Source organism: Dipodomys spectabilis, unplaced genomic scaffold (assembly GCF_019054845.1).
Source record: "Dipodomys spectabilis isolate Male_0828 unplaced genomic scaffold, ASM1905484v1 ptg000176l, whole genome shotgun sequence".
NCBI lineage: Eukaryota > Metazoa > Chordata > Mammalia > Rodentia > Heteromyidae > Dipodomys > Dipodomys spectabilis.
Genome location: NW_024870853.1, coordinates 2,929,602 through 2,950,320, shown reverse-complemented (window position 1 = coordinate 2,950,320; position 20,719 = coordinate 2,929,602). Strand labels below are relative to the sequence as shown.

The window sequence follows — 20,719 nt, the reverse complement described above, 5'->3', positions numbered from 1 at the left end:
TGTTTCAAATGAGAGCCAACTGACCACCACTGAAATAAATATCCCCATGTTCATTCACTCCAAATATTTTGTTTGTCTTGTTTTGGTGCCAATTGCAGGGCTTGACCTTAGACTCTCATGCTCTACCACTTGAGACATGCATCCACTTCTGGCTGTTTTTGCTACCTGATTGATATAAGAGTCTCTGAGATTTGTCTACCTTGTCTATCCAGAACCTCCATCCTCACATATCAGCCTCCTGAGTAGCTCAGATTACAGGCATGAGTCACCAGTACCAGGCTTACATTTGCTTTTTGACAGTCATTTCACACTCTTGACTCAGAGCTTGCTGACACCTCAAATTCTTAGGCCCTTTCTGTACAAGCTACTTTTAAGCCATAACTCCTTTATATTTATATAGCTGATTTGTGAAGAATCTAAACAGCAAATGTACATTTGTCCCCTTTTTCTTTCAGCCCATAATTCCATTGTGTCAAAATATTTTTATTATAATTCTGTCATCTTAACTATTAATAATTCTTCCAGCTTTTTTCTGCTGTTAGAGCAGATAAACATGACTACCTTGTAGACTGTCTATGAGATACAAATGAGATTTCATATTTATATGTATTAAAGTGTTCTAAGAACTGTGATGTGCTATCGAATCATTAAACTATTCAATAACTAAAGTACCAAGGACAAATCTCAGAGTGACTTAGGACAAAACATAGAAACACGAACTAGATGGAAGTACAGAAGACATGAAGAAACTCCATGTAGTGATGAGAAACCTCATTGTACTTATATCCAGCCTGCAATTCTTTCCCTTGATCATAGACTTTTCATGAGCCTTTCCTTTAAATGTACTTTACAAGACAGAAAATTGATCTGTCTTGCATGACTTGTTCTTAGTAAATCCACTGGTTCATGGTACCATTGTTACATGAAAACAGACGAGACTGGAGTTTGATGAAGATGATAGCTCTGTCCTTCTTTAATTCTATTTTTAAAAGGCTTGCAAATGAAGGGAAAGCACTTAAAGTGTCTTTCTCTAAATCTGTTTTACAGTGTTCCTGCAAGGGCTGGTGTGGGAACAAGCAGTGTGGGTGCAGGAAACAGAGGTCAGACTGTAGCGTGACATGCAGCTGTGACCCCACAAAGTGTCGGAACCGCCAGCAAAGCCAGGTGCTTTTTATCTCATCATCCCTTCAGTCCTCCTACTGGTTTTCACCATTTGCTTTCCCATCCTGAAACCTGCTGTCTCCTTCCTCTGCATCCAGAAACGTACATTTCACCCTTCAGCCTCTCTTGCTACTCACCTGCCCACAGCCCCTTCAGAAACCACATCCTTTCTCAAGAGACTCTTAAGGTTGGGGGTCCCCACCCCAGCCTTGGCTGGAAAGGTTCTGTGCCATTTCTGGGGCAAGAGTGAGGAACAGGAAAACAGGCATTTACAGGTATATAGGCATACAGGATTAAACTAGTCCAAAGGCTTAGCTGGACCTCTAAGAGCCACATGCTTAGGAGGCGGGGAGCTTCCGGAAAGGAAGTTAACCCTACTAACATCTTGATACAGTTATTGGACCCTCTTCATGGGAATGAGGTCTTTCTAATAGTCACTGATGTGAACCAAGTTCACTATACCTATCCTCTTTTGTATTGCTTCCAGGAATAACAAATCAGGGAAACAACACATGCCCTGAAAAGAACAGCAACTTGCAAGTCAGCTCATTGTACTTTGCTTTAAACTACTGGTTTAACATCACCACATGATATGTCCTGTGCCACTGTCCTACTCAGTCCTTTGCCTTCAGAGGCCACCTCTAAGCATTGCTTTGTTCTTTCAACTCAGCTTGTTAAGTCTATGACCTCTCCAAGAAGGAGCTTCCTAGGCTGCCTCACATGCACCCAGAGCTAGGCCCTCCCTGGCTGACGAGCAGCCCCACATACTCTGTAACTCTGGTAGCTGAATTTATAATACACCTGTCTGCCTAATTTTTCAGGATAGCTTGGGAACTGTTGATAGGACCCAGGATTCTGAAGGCTCCTTCAAACTGGAGGATCCCACAGAGGTAACCCCAGGAATGAGCTTCTTCAACCCCGTCTGCACTACCCCCAATAGCAAGGTAGGCAGGTACTGCTCTGCATTAGGTATGACAGAGCCTGGTAGGAGAGAAAGAGGATAAGGAAAAGTATAACCAGTTTACTGGGAATTGGGCATAGACTAGAATGTTTCTCTTAATGAAGCAATGTTAGGGGACACTATTACTGGGAAGATGTTGAGCTTTTGTACTGATTCAGCTGAGTTGTTCTGATCATAATTTCTTTGTCTTTCCTAGATCCTAAAAAAGATGTGTGACATGGATCCGATGCTGTTAGACAAGACTGCCCTTGATCTCTCCTTTGACCTCCCAGAACTGAAACATACAGCAACAGTATCCCAAGAAAATAAGGCCCCAGGGAAGAAAAAGAAGCGAGCTCTGGGCAGCAATACAAGCTTCTTCTCTGGCTGTTCCCCTATCGAAGAAGAAGCCCACTAAAGTTGTAGTTACCATCTTTACCCCATCCCCAGTCTACCAGCCAAAAGGGGTTGTCACATGATTCTTGTGGATTTCTGGTTTCTTGTGATTGAGGCAAGGGACAGTGTTACTGAAAAAGAAGGGGACCTTTGTGGAATGGTGGCCCTTAGTCTCCAGCCCCCTGCCCCCACCCCAGACAACTTTTTTCTTACTGAAGAACCACTGACCTTCCCATTGATTCATCAGGAACCAGTTCCCAATGTATCTAGATCTTTTTTCTTTGTGAGCATTAAGCCTGTCTCCTGATGGCCATGAGGCTGAGGCTTCCTCTCTCCACCTAGTGGAGGAGCCTGACCCATCCTGAAGGCCTGGCTCAGCTCCCTCACTCCACCTCTGAAATGGGTTAAGATCTTTCTTGCCCTAGCTCTGGATTTTAACTGCTTGTACAGGATTTGTCTGTCTTGTTAGTGAAGTGAAACATTTTTAAATGTTAAATAAACGTTAGTGCCTCTATTGTTTGGAAAGATCCTTCAAAACTTGAGCAAGAAGTAAACTTTTAAGCCCAAGGCCAATGACTCATGCCTGTAATCCTAGCTAGGAGGCTGAGATCTGAGGATAGTAGTTAAACCAGCTAAGGCTGGAAAGCCTGTGAGACTTTTTTTTTTTGCCAGTCATGGGGCCTGAACCTTGGGCCTGGGTGCTGTCCCTCAGCTCTTCAGCTCAAGGCTAGCACTCTACCACTTGAGCTACAGCACCACTTCCAGCTTTTTCTGCTTATGTGGTGCTGAGGAATCAAACTCAGGGCCTCATGCATGCAAGGCAAGCACTCTACCACTGAGCCACCTTCCCGTCCCCTGTGAGACTTTTATCTCCAATTGACTACCAAAAAAACCAGAAGTAGAATTGTGGCTCAAGTGGTAGAACGCCAGTCTTCACTTAGGGTCCTTGACTTTGACCACAGAATAAGAATTTCTGGACAAGTCACCATGGTTAGAAAACTTGGTGGAGATTTATTGAATAAGTAAGCAAGCAGCCATGCAAGCAAGCAAGCAGAAAAGTCAGGGACACACTCTAAAATAGTGTGGGCATTCTAAAGGAGACACAAGCTCTTCGGCTCCAGGGGTATTTCTAAGGTAAAGGCAGGGGGTTTGGCTTCAAAGTTATGCAAAGCTGGGATTTTTGTCTTTGCTTTAACCACACCTGGCATTATTCTCTGAGTTTCCCGGAAAGAATGCATATTGCCATAAAACAGATCCTTATCCTTGAGACAAGGAGGCGCCTTGCTATCTGCACTTTGGGGCAGGTGGCTTAAGTTTTCTCAGGAACTCATACATCCTGTCAGACAGTTGTTTTTAGGTAAGAAATGCATTCCTGTTGTCTCTCCCTGAAGCAGAAGATAGCACTTCTATGTTTCTAAATACCATATTTCTGAGTTGCCAGGCCTCAGTTTCCTTAAGTTATCCTGCTTCATTTCCCCAAAAATGACTTGTTCCCTTAATCTTAAGGGAAGTACATGAAGGAGTATCTACTATATTTGCTATATTCCCTAGTCTATTCTGCTTCATTTCCCCTAAAATGACTTGGTTCTGAAGTAGATGGACAAGCTTTAAGCTTGAGTCTTTGAATCCTTGGCAGCCAGTTGCCATGCCTCATTTTCCCTAGGCTATCCTGCCTCATTTTCCCCTAAATGACTTCCGTCCCTTAATCTTAAGGGCAGTTGATGGGTGAAGGTAACTGCTTCAAGCTGAGTTGGATTGCCTGGATCAGATATCATTAGGAGCATTCTTTGACTCTGAACTGGAAAGGAAGCCACATGAGAAATGAGGGACGATAATAATGGAGCATGATGCGTATATCCATATTATTCTACAATTTCCCTAGGAAATTGGAATTACATTGGTAGGCCAGTAGCCTGCCCTCCTAGAACCTGCCTGGCTTCCAGATTTGAGAAGAAGGAACCACTTTTACTGAACATCTCCACTTTCCTGCCATATTTTATTTGCTTCTTACAAAATAATGCTCAAGGTAGATAGGAGACCATACTTTCTAGAGGAGGAAATAGGATGTTAGTTTACATCACTAATAGCTAAGGTAACTTATGACTGGCATAAATTTATTTTGGCACACAGTTTGGGATGGTCCAGTATATAGTCTTTGATCCTGTTTGGGGACTTGTGAAACAGCACATCATTATGGAGGCCTACAATAGAGCAAAACCACTCATGGCCAGGATGCAATAAAGGAGGAAGGGGAAGGGTTTTGAGTACCACTTCTTTCTATGGTAAACTCCAATGAGCTGAAGATGAGGCTTTAGCAGGCTGCACCTGTTAAAAGGTTCCACAGCCTACTATACAGCACCACAGACTAGCGACCAAGCCCTTAACATGTGAGTCTTTGGGGAACATTTAAGATCCAAAGTACAGCACTGAGGTACAAAGAAATAATTTATGTAGTCATCATGTTATGGAGTAATAGAGCTATGAAATGAACCCAAGTCTAATGTGTGACATCCTATTGCACAGCTCATTATTGTGCATGAAGTTTTTCCAGCTCTGCTTAAAATCTAGAAGGGAGCTGGAAATCTGTAATCCTAGCTACTCAGGAGGCTGAGATCTGAGGTTAATGGTTTGAGCAACAGCCTGGAAGTGTAGTTATGGCTGAAGTGGTGGAATATTAGCCTTGAGCAAAAAAAGCCAAGCAGAAGTGTGAAGACCTGAATTCCAGCACCAACACCAAACGTTTGTTGTTTTTTTCTTTTAAACTAGAAGGGAGCCAGCTCTGCAATGCCATATATACAAGCTGCTGAGTAGATTTCTATCCTGGGAGCTCACAAGCCCCAAGATTCAAAAATGCATTCATGTTGATTCCCACCCCTAAAAAGCTACCAAACCCACTCCAAGAACTAGAAAATCAAGAGTAGAATGCACCACAACCCAAACAGGAAATTGAACAACAACCTACCTAGAATGAAGCCTGCTAAGGACTGGGTGACCCTCTAGCCCTCCCTGGCCTCCTGCCAACAAACAGCCCTGCTTCTCTTTGCATTTTAATTCCTGAGGGAGTAAAGGAGTCTACCATTGGCAACTAGAGCCTGTGAATACAATGGGAAAGCAGAGAAGGAGGGGGCTGCTTCTTGGCAGCCGAAAGCTAGTCTTCCATCTCAATGGTTGAAATCCAGTGAGGGGAAGGGGGAGGGGCAGGTTTCTCCGCAGAAAAAAATATCTTTCCTACCAATACCTTACTAGCCCCAGACCCCAAGTCACCACTTCAGTCAGAATGCAGAAAAGGTCAGCCTATCAAGTTAGCTCCAACCCGCAGCTCACACTGACCTTTGGCTTTAAGCTTGCTGGGCTACTTTCTTCTGTTGATGCTGGAATAACCACATCTTTGCGTGTATGCCTCTTTCCAAAGTCTGTTACCCTCAACACACTATATACTCAAGTCGTTCTCAAAGACCCGCATGCTCTAGAGACAACACAGAGCAGCAGAATGATACAAGACTCAGCTTGGCCCAGATGAGCATCTCTTGAATGGGGTGACATAAAAGGCAGGGCTGCTAAGTTGTCACTCGGGATCCTCAGAGCTCATGGGGACCCCTGGTTCAGAAATAAGGCAAACCTGCCGCCAAGAGCTTAAGAAGCAGTCACATTTTATAGATATTCCTTGCACATGTGGAAAAAGAGGCTAGTGACTGAGGGCTTTATTCACAGGAAGCTTTGAGACACTTCTCACACAATTGGAAACTCACACACTTGAAAGTGTTTCCAGGGGCCTGAATGGGCCCCTTGCTCACTGCAAAATTGTGTGGTCACCTCCCCCCAGCTTCCCGCCAGCCTGTGCCCTCAGCTCTGGCCTCTCTGAGCCAGGACAAAGCCTGGCAGAGACTGGGAGGGGAACAGGAGGAGGGACTGAGGGGATAGGGAAAACTGCACAAAGGAATTCCTCACCCAAGCCCCCTGACCGCCAGCAAGTGAAGAAGCAATTCTGCTCTCCCTCCCACTCACTCCCTTCCCATCTTCCCACTGTGGCTGGGCTCAGGCCATACAGCAGCTGCGGGCCTTCAGAGAGGACCCACATATCCTCCTGTAGGTGGCAACAGTGCCACCTGTTTGGTGGGGCTGAGCCAAGGATTGCAAGAGGGAGGAGGCAGACAACTCAAGAGGAGCTGGGAAGCAGCGCAGAGCAGAGAGCAGAGCTGCGCTGAGAAAAGGTGTGAGGGTTCGGGAAGGCTGGGGGATACCACCGGGAGTTATGGGGGGATGGTGGTACAGATAATCTCTACCTAGCAGCACTGGGATCCTGAGGTTGAGCAGCACCCCTCTGCTTGGGTTTTCCAGGCTGTTCAGATCCTGATCACATCGGTTCATGGAGGGAGGTGGGACTCTGGACGGCAGTCTGGGATTCAAGGGTAGGACCTCAAGCAGGGCAGGAGGTGTGGACTGGAGTTCGGGAAAAGCTACCAGAGCCCAGGAATGGGCTCAGGACAAGCTACCACAGCTCAGCAGTGGGGGCTGTCTGCTGGGGAGATGCTTAGAATGGATAGAAGTTTTCTTCCCTCTACTCCAGAGCCTACTTCTCCACCTCTACCCCAACCCTTCTTTCCCAAGGTAAGCATAGAAGAGAGGGAGTTTCAGGAGCAGCCACATTCTTCTTCCTTGAAAGGGTACAGCCACTACACTCCTTAAGATTCCACAACCTCAGAGGAGCTTGGACACCAGGCAGCCCTGTCCCCTAGAAAATACACACACACACACACCATGCAGCTCTTTGGGTATATCAAATTCCTTTACACATTCAATTAAATTCTCTTGAAACCCACTAGTGTAACATGCATCATACATAAACTAACATAGATTACACCCACCCACTTGCTTGCATTGGCTCAGTAATAAAATTCTCACCTGTCGTAAATCACACTCCTGTCTTGAGTATAATCACAATCACAGATCCAGCATAGTTTAAGGGATCAGCTTTGTCTTGGGCAGACCCAGAAGCACACGGAGCTGGGATCAGGATTCCCAGCTCCAAGACAACACCCCCACCACCACCACACACACCTTTCTCTGATGCGCCTTGTACTTTCACCGAAGCTAATGCAGAGGGTGGGGCAGCTGAAAGGAGGAGGGGGGGGGCTTGGTTTCTGGTTGGGTTGTGGGGGGTGACTGAACTAGGTGACTAGGCAGGAAAAGACTAAGCTACTGTGCTAGAGCTTACATTCTCCAGGTGCGTACTGGTTCTTTTTAACAGGCTGTGAGTGACCCCAGCAGCCAGTTTCTCCTGGTTTTCCTCTCACGGGCAGTGCCCCACCCCCGACCCCCTGGGAAGGGGACACAGAGAATCTTTCAGTCAGGGCTTTGTGATTTGTACAATCTGTGTATCCATAGCAACTAAGCAACAAGCTGGGCCTCCCTTAGCCTCAGGTCAGAACTGCTTAAGGTCCCTACAGCTTCCCGTGGTGGGAAGATAACTCTGCATGGGGCCGTGTAAATGGGAGCCAAATCTGCCTCAACTTGCTGAACCAAGTTTACCTCACCCCGAGGCAGTTTCTTCTGAAGACCCACCCAGCACTCCACCTCCATTAGAGTGCTGTTATATAGGGAGGAGCTGGAGCACACAGGTATGTTTTCTGCTGGCCCAGAGGCTGATCCTCCTGTGTCCCACTGGCTTTCCAGGTACTGAAAATAAAGGGAAAAGGTAAAGAAACTCTTTGTCTTTCTTTACCAGGCTCAAAGCCAGGGTTGTGGGCTTCATCCAATCCAAGGTTCTCAAGCCTGCCCAGTGACTTCCCTCTGTTGCCAAGCAGTGGCCCAGGCCTGTGGCCCTCCCCCAGGCTCCACAAATACACTGGGAGGGGAGGCTGAAATCTACTTTCTGCCAGGGTCCCTGACAGCAGTGTCCCTTCCCCCAGGCTTTCACCATGGCTGAGTCCCCTGACTGCCGCTCCATCTGGGCCCGCTGCCTCCACTGTCTGTATAGCTGCCACTGGAGAACTGGACCCAAAGAGAGGAATCATACCAGCAAGGTGACATAGGGATGGGGGCTGAGGCCAAAAGTCAAAGCTTTTGCTTGTTCAGAGGGAAGGAATGTGGAGGCCTATTAAGCAACTGGGAGGAAGGGTTTGTTTATTTTCGGCCCTGAGGCTTGAACTCAGGGCCTGAGCACTGTCCCTGACCTCTTTTGCTCAAAGCTAGTGCTCTATCACTGAGCCACAGCTCCATTTCCAGTTTTCTGCTGGTTAATTGGGGATGAGTCTCGTGGCCTTTCCTGCTCGAGCCAGCTTTGAACCACAATCCTCAGATCCCAGCCTCCTGAATAGTTAGAATTATTGACGTGAGCCATAGGTGCCCAACTAGAAGGGTTTTTCTCTCTGTAGGAGGAAAATCTCCCTCGAATTATAAAGAGAACTGCTCAGAACACAGCAGCCCAACACATGACAAGAAGCTCTTTTGAGCTGCCATGGTTGGGGCCTCTGAGCAGAAATTGGGATAGGCTGTGAGAGCTTTTCTCCTGCCCCTTTGCAGTGTGACTATATCTGGTTTGGCCTGCTCTGCCTCACCTTCCTCCTCTCGTTGGCCTGGCTGTACATCGGGCTCATCCTTCTCAATGACCTGCACAACTTCAACGAGTGTGTCATGGGTTCCCCACCCCTTCCTCAGCATATATGGCCACTTACTCCCTACCTCAGGCCGCCTGCGTATTGTGGGGGAGGGGAGAACCCATCAGTCATCCTCACCCCAACCCAGCCCCTCCAGCTCTCCTGCTACCCTAACCTCCATAGAAAATCCCTCCATGAAAACCCTAATCCTTAGAGCCCTGAGCTCATGGAGGTCTTTGTCCTTTCTCCCTTCTAAGTGGATCGACCCACCCCCATCTCCCATGAGGCTACTATTGACACCCTTTCTCCCACTTGGATGTTTTCTTCTTCCCTCCCACAGATTCCTTTTCCGACACTGGGGACACTGGATGGACTGGTCCCTGGTATTTGTGTTGATCATCTCTCTATTGGTCACATATGCATCCCTGCTATTGGTGGGTTCTGGAGCATGCGGCATAATCCCCGTTAGCTCTTCTTTCTAGTACAGCTGTATCCTCTTGTCCTCAGGGGAGGGTGCTAATGTTTGGGTGGGAGGGAGGTACCTGCAAAAGCCTCCCCTCAATGACATTTCCCTAGAACTCTTCATGCCTCCTAAGTCTCCCTACCTTCTGCCTCCAGCTCCTGGCCCTGCTCTTGCACCTCTGTGGACAGCCTCTACATCTACATGGTCTCCACAAGGTACTGCAGGATTGACAGAGAGGAAAATAAGGGATGCCAGGACCCAGCACTTTGTGTCCAGTGGAATGAGGACTTCCATTTTCTACCCTTGGGGTTGAGTACAGGACTTAAAATCCAGCAAATATTTTCCCAGTGAAAGAAGAGTCTGTGTTAGGGTTTGGGAAGGATCCTGTCTCAACAAAGGGAAGGGGGCAACCCAGGTAAAATAAACCATGAGCCTAGGTTAACAAAGAACGTTCCATCCGTCCTTCCCCCTTCCAGGTTCTACTGCTCCTTATTATGTTTCTTGTGGCCACTGGCCTTGTGGGATTGGACATCCGGTGGCGCCAGGAGTGGCATAGCTTACATGTGTCACTACAGGTGAGTGGCTGATATGATCTTCAGTGTCTAGGTGAGAGCCATAGCCTGTGGACAATCCTAAAGCAAATGTTGTTCCCTGGTCCCCTAAGACTGTAGGTATCTCTGAACTCCAAACATCAGCCCCTCAAAGGATAAGAGTAAGGAGCAGCTGGGCACTAGTGGCTCACACCTGTGATTCTAGCTACTCAAGAGACTGAGATTTGAGGATCGTTGTTCAAAGCCACCTTGAACAGGAAAGCCCATGACTCTTATCTCCAATTAAGCAGCAAAAAGCCAGAAATAATGGCGTGACTCAAGCACTAGAGCTCTGTCCTTGAGTGAAAAAAAATGCTCACAGTCAGTGCCCAGGCCCTAAGTTCAAGCCCCAGTACCAACACAAGAAAAGTAAGGAGCAGTAAGAAAAGCTCTCCTTACCAGCTCTTATTCACAGGCCACAGCCCCATTCCTTCACATTGGAGCAGTTGCTGGAATCACCCTCCTGGCCTGGCCTGTGGCTGATACCTTCTACCGTATCCGTCCAAGAGGTGCCAACCACAACCCCCACTAACCTTTGCTGGCTGCTGATGGCTTCTCCCTCCTATCACTCATACCCTGTTTCCTAAACCTGTGCTCTGTCTTCTGCCTCTCAAGTACCCCCTCCCATTGCCCTTTTTCCAATATCTTTCCCTCAATCTACAGGTCCTAAGATTCTTCTACTAGTTCTGTATTTTGGAGTTGCCCTATTCATCTACCTGGTCCCCCTGTACGTATCCTCACCGTGCATCATGAAACCTGGAAACTTACCCCCCAAGCCTGGACTGGTTGGACACCGAGGAGCTCCCATGGTAAGTGGCACAAGTCTGGGCCATTGAGGAAGGTTTGCTTCTCCAGGCTGCAGTCAGGCCTGTGCATTTCCAGGCTTCCACCTTTCCCTGCAACCTTCATACCCATTCCCTTTCTCAGTTGGCCCCTGAAAACACCCTGATGTCCCTGAGGAAGACAGCTGAATGTGGAGCAACTGTGTTTGAGACGGATGTGATGGTCAGGTGACAGAGGGTGGGACTCAAGATCTAGGGGCTGGGGACTGGAATAGCTCAAGAAACAAAAATGAGCAGCCATGCCCCTGCAATAAAGGTTGGGCACTGATGACTCAACACCTGTAATCCTAGCTACTTGGGAGGTTGGCATCAAGAGGATCAAGGTTCAAATTCTGGCCAGGAAGAAAAGTCTTTAAGACTCAATCTCCAATTAAGCAGCAAAAGGCTGGGCTGGAGGCATGGTTCAAGTGGTAGAGCACCAGCTGAGCAAGCAAATGCAAGGCCTTGAGTTCAAGCCCTGGGCTGGTCTTGCCTTTTTTAAAAAAGAGCAGTCACAGATCTTGGTCCTGTAACACTCCTTGTGCCCTCAGCTCGGATGGTGTCCCCTTCCTCATGCACGATGAGCAGCTGAGCAGGACTACGGATGTAGCCTCTGTGTTTCCAGCCCGAATCACAGCTCACAGCAGCGACTTCTCCTGGGCTGAACTGCAGAGGCTGAATGCCGGGACTTGGTTTCTAGAGGTGAGCACATGTCTGAGTACAGTGACATTCAGAAAGGACAGAGTTCATTTTACTGATAAGTATTTGCTGAGCATTATGCTAGTCAGTAGGAGCACAATCTGTCTCTCAAGTCACTCCCACCTAGTAAGGAAGAAAGTCTAGGTAGTAATTAGAATAGGAAACCTGGCATAATAAAAACACTTTTCCAGGGCAGAGAGTAGAGAAAGGTCACTGTTTAGCAGATCAGGAGTGGCTTTGCCCAGAGGAAGATTATGAGAAGCATGTGACATGAGAGTTTGCTCACAGGATGGATAAAACAAGGATAGGGAATTGTGTTTGACAAGTTGAGATGGAACACAGACTAGACAGGTACTCTACCACTGAGCAACACCCTCAGCCCTTGAGATAGGGAACTCTAGTCAGGAGTACAGGTAACAGCTAGAATATGAAAAAGTATGTTTCCATGCCAGATGAGATGGCTTATGCCTAAAATCTCAGCTACTCAGGAGATGGAGATCTGGAGGATTAAAATTTGAGGCTAGGGCTGGGAATGTGGCTTAATGGTAAAAGTGCTTGCCTAGCATGCACGAAGCCCTAGGTTTGATTCCTTAGTACCACATACACAAAAATGCCAGAAGTGGTGCTGTGGCTCAAGTGGTAGAGTGCTAGCCTTGAGCAAACAAAGCTCAGGGACAATGCCTAAGCCCCAGGACTGGCAAAAAAATAAAAAGTTTTGGGCCTGCCTGATCACCCAGTGGCTTACACCTGTAATACTAGCTACTCAGGAGGCTGAGGGGCAAGAAAGTCTTTGAGACTTTTACTTCCAATTAACCAGCCAAAAAAGCTCCAGAAGTGAGGCTATGGCTCTAGTGGTTGAACGCTAGCCTTGAACAAAAAAAACACAGGGATGATGCCCAAGCCCCACAATGGGCATAGGTATACACACACACACACACACACACACACACACACAATTTCAACCAATAAGCTGAATGTAGTGGTGGCTGCCTGTGGTCCCAGCTATACAGGAGGACATAGATAGAAGGATGACCATGTCTGGGACTGGTCCACAGCAAAAACATAGACCTTACCTGAAAAATAACTGGCTGAGTACATGACTCATGTGGTAGAGCAGCCTAGGCAAGCCTGAGGCATGAGTTCAAACCCCAGTACCATAAAAAAGCATGTTTCCAGAGAAAAAAAGGGGCTCAACATAACTAAGAGATGCAAATCATGGAAGAGGCTTAGAATCATGGAGAAGGGCTCTGAATACTGGACCCTAGAATTATGAATTTAAATCCTGTAGGTGGCAAAAATATTTTAAAAATATTTTAGTTTTTTAGTACCTCTTCATATGAGTACAAAAGTAATACTAGCTCATCATAAAAATGTACCAACTCAGCTGGGTGCTAGTGGCTCACACTTATAATTCTAATTACTAAGGAAGCTGAGATCTGAGGATCTTGATTTGAACAGAATACATAACAAGATTCTTACCTCTAATCAGCAAAATGCTGAAAGTGGAAGTGGCAGTTTGGCTAATTTGGCAGAACACTAGCCAAGAACAGACAAAAACAAGTGAGAGTAAAAATCCCTGAGTTAAGCCCTAGTAACAGCACACATACGTACACACACACACAAACACACACACATACACACACACACACAGTAAAATTTTAGAGAGCCTAGAAAATGAAGCCTCCTATAATCCAAACTGTGTGAAATATTTACTTTTTTGTGTTTTTCAGTAGTGGGGCTTGAACTCATGGCCTGGGCACTGTCCCTTAGCTTTATTTGCTCAAAGATAGTGCTCTGCCATTTGAGTTACAACTCCACGTCTGACTTTTGGTGGTTAATTGGAGATGAATTGCTTGGGCCAGACACTGGTGGCTCAGGCCTGCAATCCTAGTCACTCAGGATGCTGAGTTCTGAGGATCATGGTCCAAAGCCAGTCCAGGCAGGAAAGGCTGTGAGACTCATCTCCAATTAACCACCAGAAAACCAGATGTGGAGCTGTAGCTCAAAGTAGTAGAGCACTAGCTCTGAGTACAAAACTCAGGAAAAGAGCCCAGGTTCTGAGTTCAAGCCCTATGACCAACAACAACAACAAAAAAGACTCTCTCAGACTGCCTTAACTGACTTCTGGCTTCAAACTGGGATCCTCAGATCTCAACCTCCTTAGTAGCTAGGATTACAGGTATGAGCCACTAGTGCAAAGCTAAATATTCACTTTTAACAGCTATATGTCCAACTGTATGCATTTATTTTTATATACATATACTTTTCATTTTGCATAAATAGGATCATGACACAGACTTTTGCAATTAAAAAGTATGAATACAATTTTTTATGATGGCATATCAGAGTAATTAAGAATTAGAAGCATCTAAGTTTGAACCCTGGCCCTACCACTTGCCAGCTCTGGGAAACATTCCTTAGACAATCTGTGTTTCACTTTCCTCATCTGTACAATAGGAATAATAAAAATACTGTACCTGGGGCTGGGAAGGTGGCTCAGTGGTAGAGCGCTTGCCTTGCATGCATGAGGCCCTGGGTTCGATTCCTCAGCACCACATAAGCAGAAAAAAAAGCTGGAAGTGGCACTGTGGCTCAAGTGTTAGAGTGCTAGCCTTTTGCTGAAGAGCTGAGGGACAGCACCCAGGCCCGGAGTTCAGACCCCATGACCAACAACAACAACAACAAAATACCGTACCCTATAGGGTTACTGGGTAGAAAGACAGAAGTACTTAGAACCCTGAGTTGTACCTAGTAAGTAGTTAATAAATATAGCTAGCTTCCTCTCCTGAGCAGCAGCTGCCCCCATCAGTACTCAGGCCATAGTTCTAAGAGTTGTAGGGCAGAAGGAGCAGGAAGAGAGTTAAGGGCACTGTGGAAAAGTATCTCTCAAGCTGTGGATGGACCGTGGGGAGGGGTATGGCTGATAAACTGGGAGGAAATCAAAGGTTCTAAGATCCCAGAGGTCTCCATGAGACTGAAGAGACCTAGTGGGAAAAAGGAAGTTAAGAAACTAGACCAGGGGAGCGGGGCGGGGGGGGGGGGGGGGGGGGGGGGATGGGAAGGGATGGGAAGGGGAAACAAAGGAGGAGGCAACAATGCTTGATAAGAAATGTACTCATTGTCTTGCCCATGTAATTGTAACCCCTCTGTACAGTATTTTCACAATAAAAAAATAAATTAAAAACAAAAAAGAAACTAGACCAGAGGTCAGAAAACCAGAAGGAGGTTGAGAGAATGGCAATTAATTCTCTCCTAGAGAGAATCAAGCCACATTTCAGAGACCCTAACTTAGAGGAGGCAAGAGCTGAGTTGCAAGTGGGGAGGAAATGTGAGCAAAAGATGGTGAGTATGGGGAAAAAGCTAGGAGACCAATTCTGATGTTAAAATTATTGTCCTTTCTTTTAGAGATACCCTTTCTGGGGTGCCAAACATCTGTCTGGCCCTGACCAGAAAGAGGCTGGGAATCAGACAGTACCAGCACTAGAAGATTTACTGAAGGAAGCAGCAGCCCTCAACCTTTCCATCATGTTTGACTTGCGCAGACCCCCAAGAAACCACACATACTATGACACCTTTGTGAACCAAACACTGGAGACTGTGCTGAATGCAAGGGTGCCCCAAGACATGGTAATGATGTTAGGGCTCCCAATGAAACCCCTTTTGTCCCTCTGCCCACCCCACCTTCCCTAGGCCATAGTGATTTCAGGGCTACCTATTACCCCAGTGTTCTGCCCCTCCCCTCAGGTTACATACCCTATATTGGGGCCAAACTTTTCCTGCCTCTGTCCCTGGAATCTCTAGGTGTTCTCAGCTTCATGCCCACCTTCCCTGTATACAGGTCCTTTGGCTACCAGATGAAGATCGGGTGAATGTCCAACAACGGGCACCCCAAATGCGCCAGATATATGGACAGCAGAGAGGCAACAGAACGGAGAAGCCCCTATTTCTCAATCTTCCCTATCAAGAACTGCCACTGTTGAACATCAAGTGAGTGCCAGAGAAAAGGAACCAAAGGGAATCCAAAGCTAAGGACAGGGAAAAACCAGTACAGGGAGTGCAGAGGCTATTCACTCACTCACAGAACAGATATTTATTGCCGTTGATTGAGTAATATTTGTTGCAGGCTTTGAGGTGCAAACACAAATCAGATTCCTGCTTTCATAGAATTTAGGTACTAGTAAAAGAAATAGACAAAGCTGGGTGCCGATGGCTCATACCAACAATCCTAGCTACTCAGGAGGCTGAGATCTGAGGATTGTGGTTTACGTTCAGCCTGGGCAGGAAAGTCCGTGAGACTCTTATCTCCAATTAACCACCAAAAAGTGTGAGGTAGAGCTGCGACTCAAGTGGTAGAGCAGTAAACTTGAGCAAAAAAGTTCAGGGCTGGGAATGTGGCTTAGTGGTAGACTCCTTGTCTAGCATGCATGAAGTGCTGTGGATCAAGTGGTAGAGTGCTAGCCTTGAGCACAGAGAGGCTCAGAGACATTGCCCAGGCTCTGAGTTCAAAACCCAGGACCAGCAAAAAAAAAAGTTTAGGCCCTGGGTTCAAGTCCCAATGCCCATGTGCACACAGAAAAAAGAGGAGATAGACAATAAATCAATTAAAATATGCATATTAGGTAGTGATGAGTGCTATGAAAATGAAATGGACATGTCTTAGTGATTAGGATGTTAGGGGTTGGTGTAGAAACTGGACAATTATGTCAGAAAGCATCTAAAGAGGTGATATCTGAGCTGAGATTTGGGAATATCTAACTGGGAAGGCCTGGGAACACAATTAACTATTAAGGAGAGCAGCAGAATTGCTGGGGTAACTAATGGTTTCCTCAGCCTAATGGCAAGAGGAAGATGAAGCTGGGAAAGTAGGCAAGGGCCAAACTGGGTAGGCCTTATAAGTCAGGAGTAGTTCACCTTTATTCTACATGAAAGAAATCAGAAGAGAGGGGATAGGTCCAGAGGAGAGAGAAGTAGGAGAGTCCCAGTTGTGAACTGAGCCCCAGAAGATAAACCATTGAGTAAACATGATACAATTCCAAACACGAGGTTGCCAAGGTGCCTTAGAATTTGCCTGTGGTCACACAGAAAAATGTGAACTGAATGATATCTCAGTTATTATAAGTATTTTATATGAGAACCTTTGGGCTGGGAAGGTGGCTCAATGGTAGAGCGCTTGTCTTGCATGTTTGAGGCCCTGGGTTCGATTCCTCAGCACCACATAAGCAGGAAAAAAAGCCGGAAGTGGCGCTGTGGCTCATGTGGTAAAGTGCTAGTCTTAAGCTGAAGAGCTGAGGGACAGCGCCCAGGCCCAGAGTTCAGGCCCCCTGACCGGACCCCCCCCCCCAAAAAAAAAACTAAACAAAACAAAAGAACCTTTTATTAAGCTGTCACCATGAAGAGAAACACAAATTTCAATTATAGCCAGGTGTAGTGGCACATGCCTGTAATCTCAGTGATTGAGAGGCTGAGACAGGAAGGAGGATCATAAGTTCAAGAGAAATCTGATTTATATAGCAAGATGCTGTCTCAGAAAGGAGGAGGAGGAAGAGGGGGAAAGGAGGAAAGAAAGAGAAAGAAAGGAAGGAAGGGAGAGAGAGAGAAAGAAAGGAAGGAAGGAAGGAAGGAAGGAAGGAAGGAAGGAAGGAAGGAAGGAAGGAAGGAAGGAAGAATTTCAATTGTACAAGCATAAGAAAGGAAACACTGACATAAATAGAAACAAGTGTGGAAAAGCCCAAGGCTTTGATGGAGCTCTGGTAGTGGTCTATAGACTCATCAGCAGTAGATAACATTGAGAAAGGCTAACCTGCAGGCAGTGTCCAGAGGTAGGAGATCATCTTCCTCTATTCAAAGCTACCAAAAGCTTATCTGGGGTATCCTGTTTGAAGGCACATTTTCAAAGGGACATTGATAAACTGTGTAAGGTCAGATTAGAAAAGGGTGGATAGTGAAGGAAATAATGAATGACAGTTCAACCAGAATGGTTGAAGGAACTAAGGTTTTTGTTGAGTCTGCAGAAGGAAAGGCTCAGGGAGCTGAGGCCTCACATCTTCAGACCTCTGAAGGGCTGTCCTGGGACGAAGGGTAGAGACACATTTTGCATAACCTCAGAGAACAAAGCTGGTACTTGTGGATAGAATCCCTCTAGGAAATGGATTCCCTCTATGCATAGAAAAATCACCTTTGGCTAGATGCTGGTAACTCATTCCTGTAATCCTAGCTATTCCGAAGGCTGAGATCTGAGGATAGTGGTTTGAAGCCCATGTGGACAAGGAAGTCCAGCAAGAAAGTCCATGAAGAATTTTTCTTTTTTTTGGGGGGGGGGTCGTGGGGCCTGAACTCTGGGCCTGGGCGCTGTCCCTCAGCTCTTCAGCTCAAGGCTAACGCTCTACCACTTGAGCTGGGGAATCGAACCCAGGGTCTCATGCATGCTAGGCAAGTGCTCTACCACTGAGCCACCTTCCCAGCCCCTCCATGAATTTTTGTCTCCAATGAACCACCAGAAAGCTGGAAGTGTGGCTCAAGTAGTAGAGCGCTTGCCTTGAGCAAAAACAGCTAAGGGATAACGCCCTGAGTTCAAGATCCTGAGAGCAATATTGAGTTATGAGAACAAAGCAGATTTCCATTAAGGAAGGGAGGGAGGGAGGGGGAGAAAGCAGAGAAGGAAGGGAGGGAGAGAAAGAGAGGGAGAGAGGGAAAGGAGCAAGAGAGGGAGGAATGGGAGAGAAAGCGGGGGAGAGAGAGAGGGAAAGAGAGAGAGGAAGAGGGAGAGGGAGAAAATAGCACCTTTGGTCAGGGTCTGCTAGAACCAATACCACTTAGCAATGGCATTGTAGATTCAGGCACTTGCTGGGCCTGCCTGCTGTGCATTGTACACCACAATTTTGAATGTTCCTCATTTCTTTCCTGCTCCCACAGGGCACTGCACCAAGATAATGTGTCAGTGAACCTATTTGTAGTGAACAAGCCCTGGCTCTTCTCCCTGCTCTGGTGTGCAGGGGTGGATTCAGTCACCACCAACGACTGCCAGCTGCTGCAGCAGATGCGTTACCCCATCTGGCTTATTGTAAGGGCTCCTCTTTTCCCATCTCTAGTTCTCTTTAACCCTGTCCCTTTGGCTCTTATTTCCCTTCATCTACTACCCTTAGGGCTTTGGCCACTAACAGGAGGCTTTTCCTATTCCCATAGCCCCCTCAAACTTACTTAATGATATGGATCATTACCAATTCTGTCTCCACCCTGCTGCTTTTGTGGACCTTCCTTCTCCGAAGGTGAGTGCTTTGGGCCTCAGCGTTCTGGGTCTGTCCTTTCTCCAGGCCCCTGATTGTGAGGCTGATTCCCAAATTCACAAGTGCTGCCTGGACTTAGAGGTGTGGTCTTCCCCATTCTTGGAAAATTTTAGACCCATCCTTATTATACCAAATTGGCTTGAACCTGGGAAAGACAATTTGGAGCACTCCAGGGTGGAATGTCTTGCTACAAACTGGCTGAATTCATAATAGAAAACTTTTCTCTCTATAGGAGATGTGCTAAGGAAAATGAAAGAAATGGTAAGACAACCCCTCCCCTCCCCACTATGCACCTAATTTTCTCCTCCCAACTCAATCTCCTTGCTCACTTCCTACATGAGCCACCCTCTTCCCACCTTTGCAGGCTTAGAAACTGCAGTGCTGCTGACCAGAATCAATAATTTCAACATGGAGTGAATGCCCCATCCTGGTCCCTACCAGCTGGAATCTTAAGGCTTTGCCTTGGTCAAAGACAGGGGAAGAAGAAAGGCTAAAATGGAATATTATGGACTAATTGGTTGCAGTGTGTGAGGGGAGACTTTACTAACAGGAAGTTTTGCAGTTGGCATGCCTCAGCTGAAATGAAATCTACAGTTCTGGGGAGGGGGAGGGGTACTAATATGAAAAATTTGGGAAGCCTGTGAATGTGGAGAATTACCTCCCAAAACAAAGTTAAAATAAGGAAGTAAACAAGATCATGTTTCTTGTGCATTTCTTGATAACTTGTGGGCACATGTTCTTGGGTAGAAGGCAGGCACAGGGTGTTTCAAGGTGGGACAGCTTGGAACAGTGACCAAGGAGATGATGAAATGGGTTTTTCTGTAGAACTCTAAGTTGATGATGACAGTTCCACTCAATTTAGCTGCTTTCTTGCCTAAAGGCTACAAGCTAAATAGCCCATTTAGCCTTCTAATTCTCTGCCTACAGGTCGCTTTTTTTTTTTTTTTTTTTTTTTTTTTTTGCTGTGCCCAGCTTTTTCTTCTAGACTGGGTAGTTCCAGTATCTTGTCTATTAATGTGTTACTAAGTGAACTTAAATCTCCCTCAGTCATAATCTAATCTTTCTGCTATATGGGATGGGAGCATGCACCTTTCATTTTGTGTTGATATGACCTGACATTGAGGGGTCATGGTGCAAAGATTTTTGTTTTGGGAATAGCACCAGCATATTGAAGGACTGCCACAGACAAGCTGCCCCAGGGGACATTCGTGGTGGCCCAGGCATGAAGTGCAGGGTTGCATTGTAGCTCCACCTTGTGGTTACCCGCCCCAAGAGGAGGTCCACGTCCATAGTCACTGTGATATGTGCTGAATGCCACCTGTTTTCCAGATCGATTGAGTACTTGTGTCTTTCCTTGACTCTGAAATCTGACGGCACAGTCTGATTTCCATAAGTGTTCATTCCTCTGAATTGAGTTTCCGGCCTAGCATTCCTCTCAGCTAGCAAGTTCGCCAGTGTCCTTTGTTCGTGAGTCCCCAGGCTGAGACTGAGGAGGGCGAGTTTGAAGCTGGCTTAGGATAGGGGGTGAGGGAGTTAAGTCAAAAAAACAAGGACAGGAAGGAACTCTGGCTTTACTATGGTCCTTCGTTACCCTGAATTATGTTCTAGTTCGCGCCTCCACCCAAAGGCCAGTCAGATTAAGGCGCTGGCCAAATCAGGAGACTCGATTCTAGATCCCTTTGCACCTGCCAGACTAGGATCTGGGGTAGTACTTAGCATCTCGGTGCCAGGGCAACCGCGAGAACTACAATTCCCAGGGTGCCTCAAAAA

General features: G+C 46.6%; 2 protein-coding genes across 9 annotated transcripts in view; both read left to right on the top strand.

The window, feature by feature from the left end:
* Kif4a (kinesin family member 4A) overlaps nucleotides 1-3,001 on the top strand; it is a 100,297-nt gene extending 97,296 nt beyond the window's left edge. For 2 of the 5 annotated variants that reach the window (XM_042694923.1, XM_042694924.1), the window contains exons 29-31: nucleotides 1,048-1,164; nucleotides 1,983-2,105; nucleotides 2,319-3,001. In XM_042694923.1, coding sequence (XP_042550857.1) covers nucleotides 1,048-1,164; nucleotides 1,983-2,105; nucleotides 2,319-2,519 — 441 coding nt within the window. In that variant the 3' untranslated portion in view covers nucleotides 2,520-3,001. The remainder of the gene's footprint in view (nucleotides 1-1,047; nucleotides 1,165-1,982; nucleotides 2,106-2,318) is intronic. The other 3 variants (XM_042694925.1, XM_042694926.1, XM_042694927.1) reach the window with 3 other exon arrangements.
* Nucleotides 3,002-6,371: 3,370 nt separating this feature from the next.
* On the top strand, nucleotides 6,372-19,644 carry Gdpd2 (glycerophosphodiester phosphodiesterase domain containing 2). Of its 4 annotated transcripts, none has more exons than XM_042694929.1 (16): nucleotides 6,372-6,708; nucleotides 8,407-8,520; nucleotides 9,020-9,123; nucleotides 9,434-9,527; nucleotides 9,712-9,771; nucleotides 10,033-10,131; nucleotides 10,562-10,655; nucleotides 10,810-10,955; nucleotides 11,074-11,156; nucleotides 11,519-11,669; nucleotides 15,072-15,293; nucleotides 15,505-15,653; nucleotides 18,579-18,726; nucleotides 18,849-18,931; nucleotides 19,182-19,210; nucleotides 19,314-19,644. In XM_042694929.1, exons 2-16 carry the CDS (start codon nucleotides 8,416-8,418, stop codon nucleotides 19,364-19,366), a joined length of 1,620 nt encoding a protein of 539 aa, XP_042550863.1. In that variant the 5' UTR covers nucleotides 6,372-6,708; nucleotides 8,407-8,415; the 3' UTR covers nucleotides 19,367-19,644. The 4 variants fall into 4 exon arrangements, with proteins under 4 accessions (XP_042550863.1, XP_042550866.1, XP_042550865.1 ...); XM_042694930.1 differs by lacking the exon at nucleotides 6,372-6,708 and adding an exon at nucleotides 7,978-8,170; XM_042694931.1 differs by lacking the exon at nucleotides 8,407-8,520 and having other exon boundaries at nucleotides 6,373-6,708.
* The last annotated feature ends 1,075 nt before the right edge of the window (nucleotides 19,645-20,719 follow it).

What these genes read in the sequence shown, in the direction of transcription:
- Gdpd2 (XM_042694929.1), top strand. Translation starts at nt 8,416, where the DNA reads ATGGCTGAGTCCCCTGACTGCCGCTCCATCTGGGCCCGCTGCCTCCAC. An exon ending in CAAGGGTGCCCCAAGACATG is followed by an intron (nt 15,294 to 15,504) that starts GTAATGATGTTA and finishes CCCTGTATACAG; the next exon opens with GTCCTTTGGCTACCAGATGA. An exon ending in GTTACCCCATCTGGCTTATT is followed by an intron (nt 18,727 to 18,848) that starts GTAAGGGCTCCT and finishes CTATTCCCATAG; the next exon opens with CCCCCTCAAACTTACTTAAT.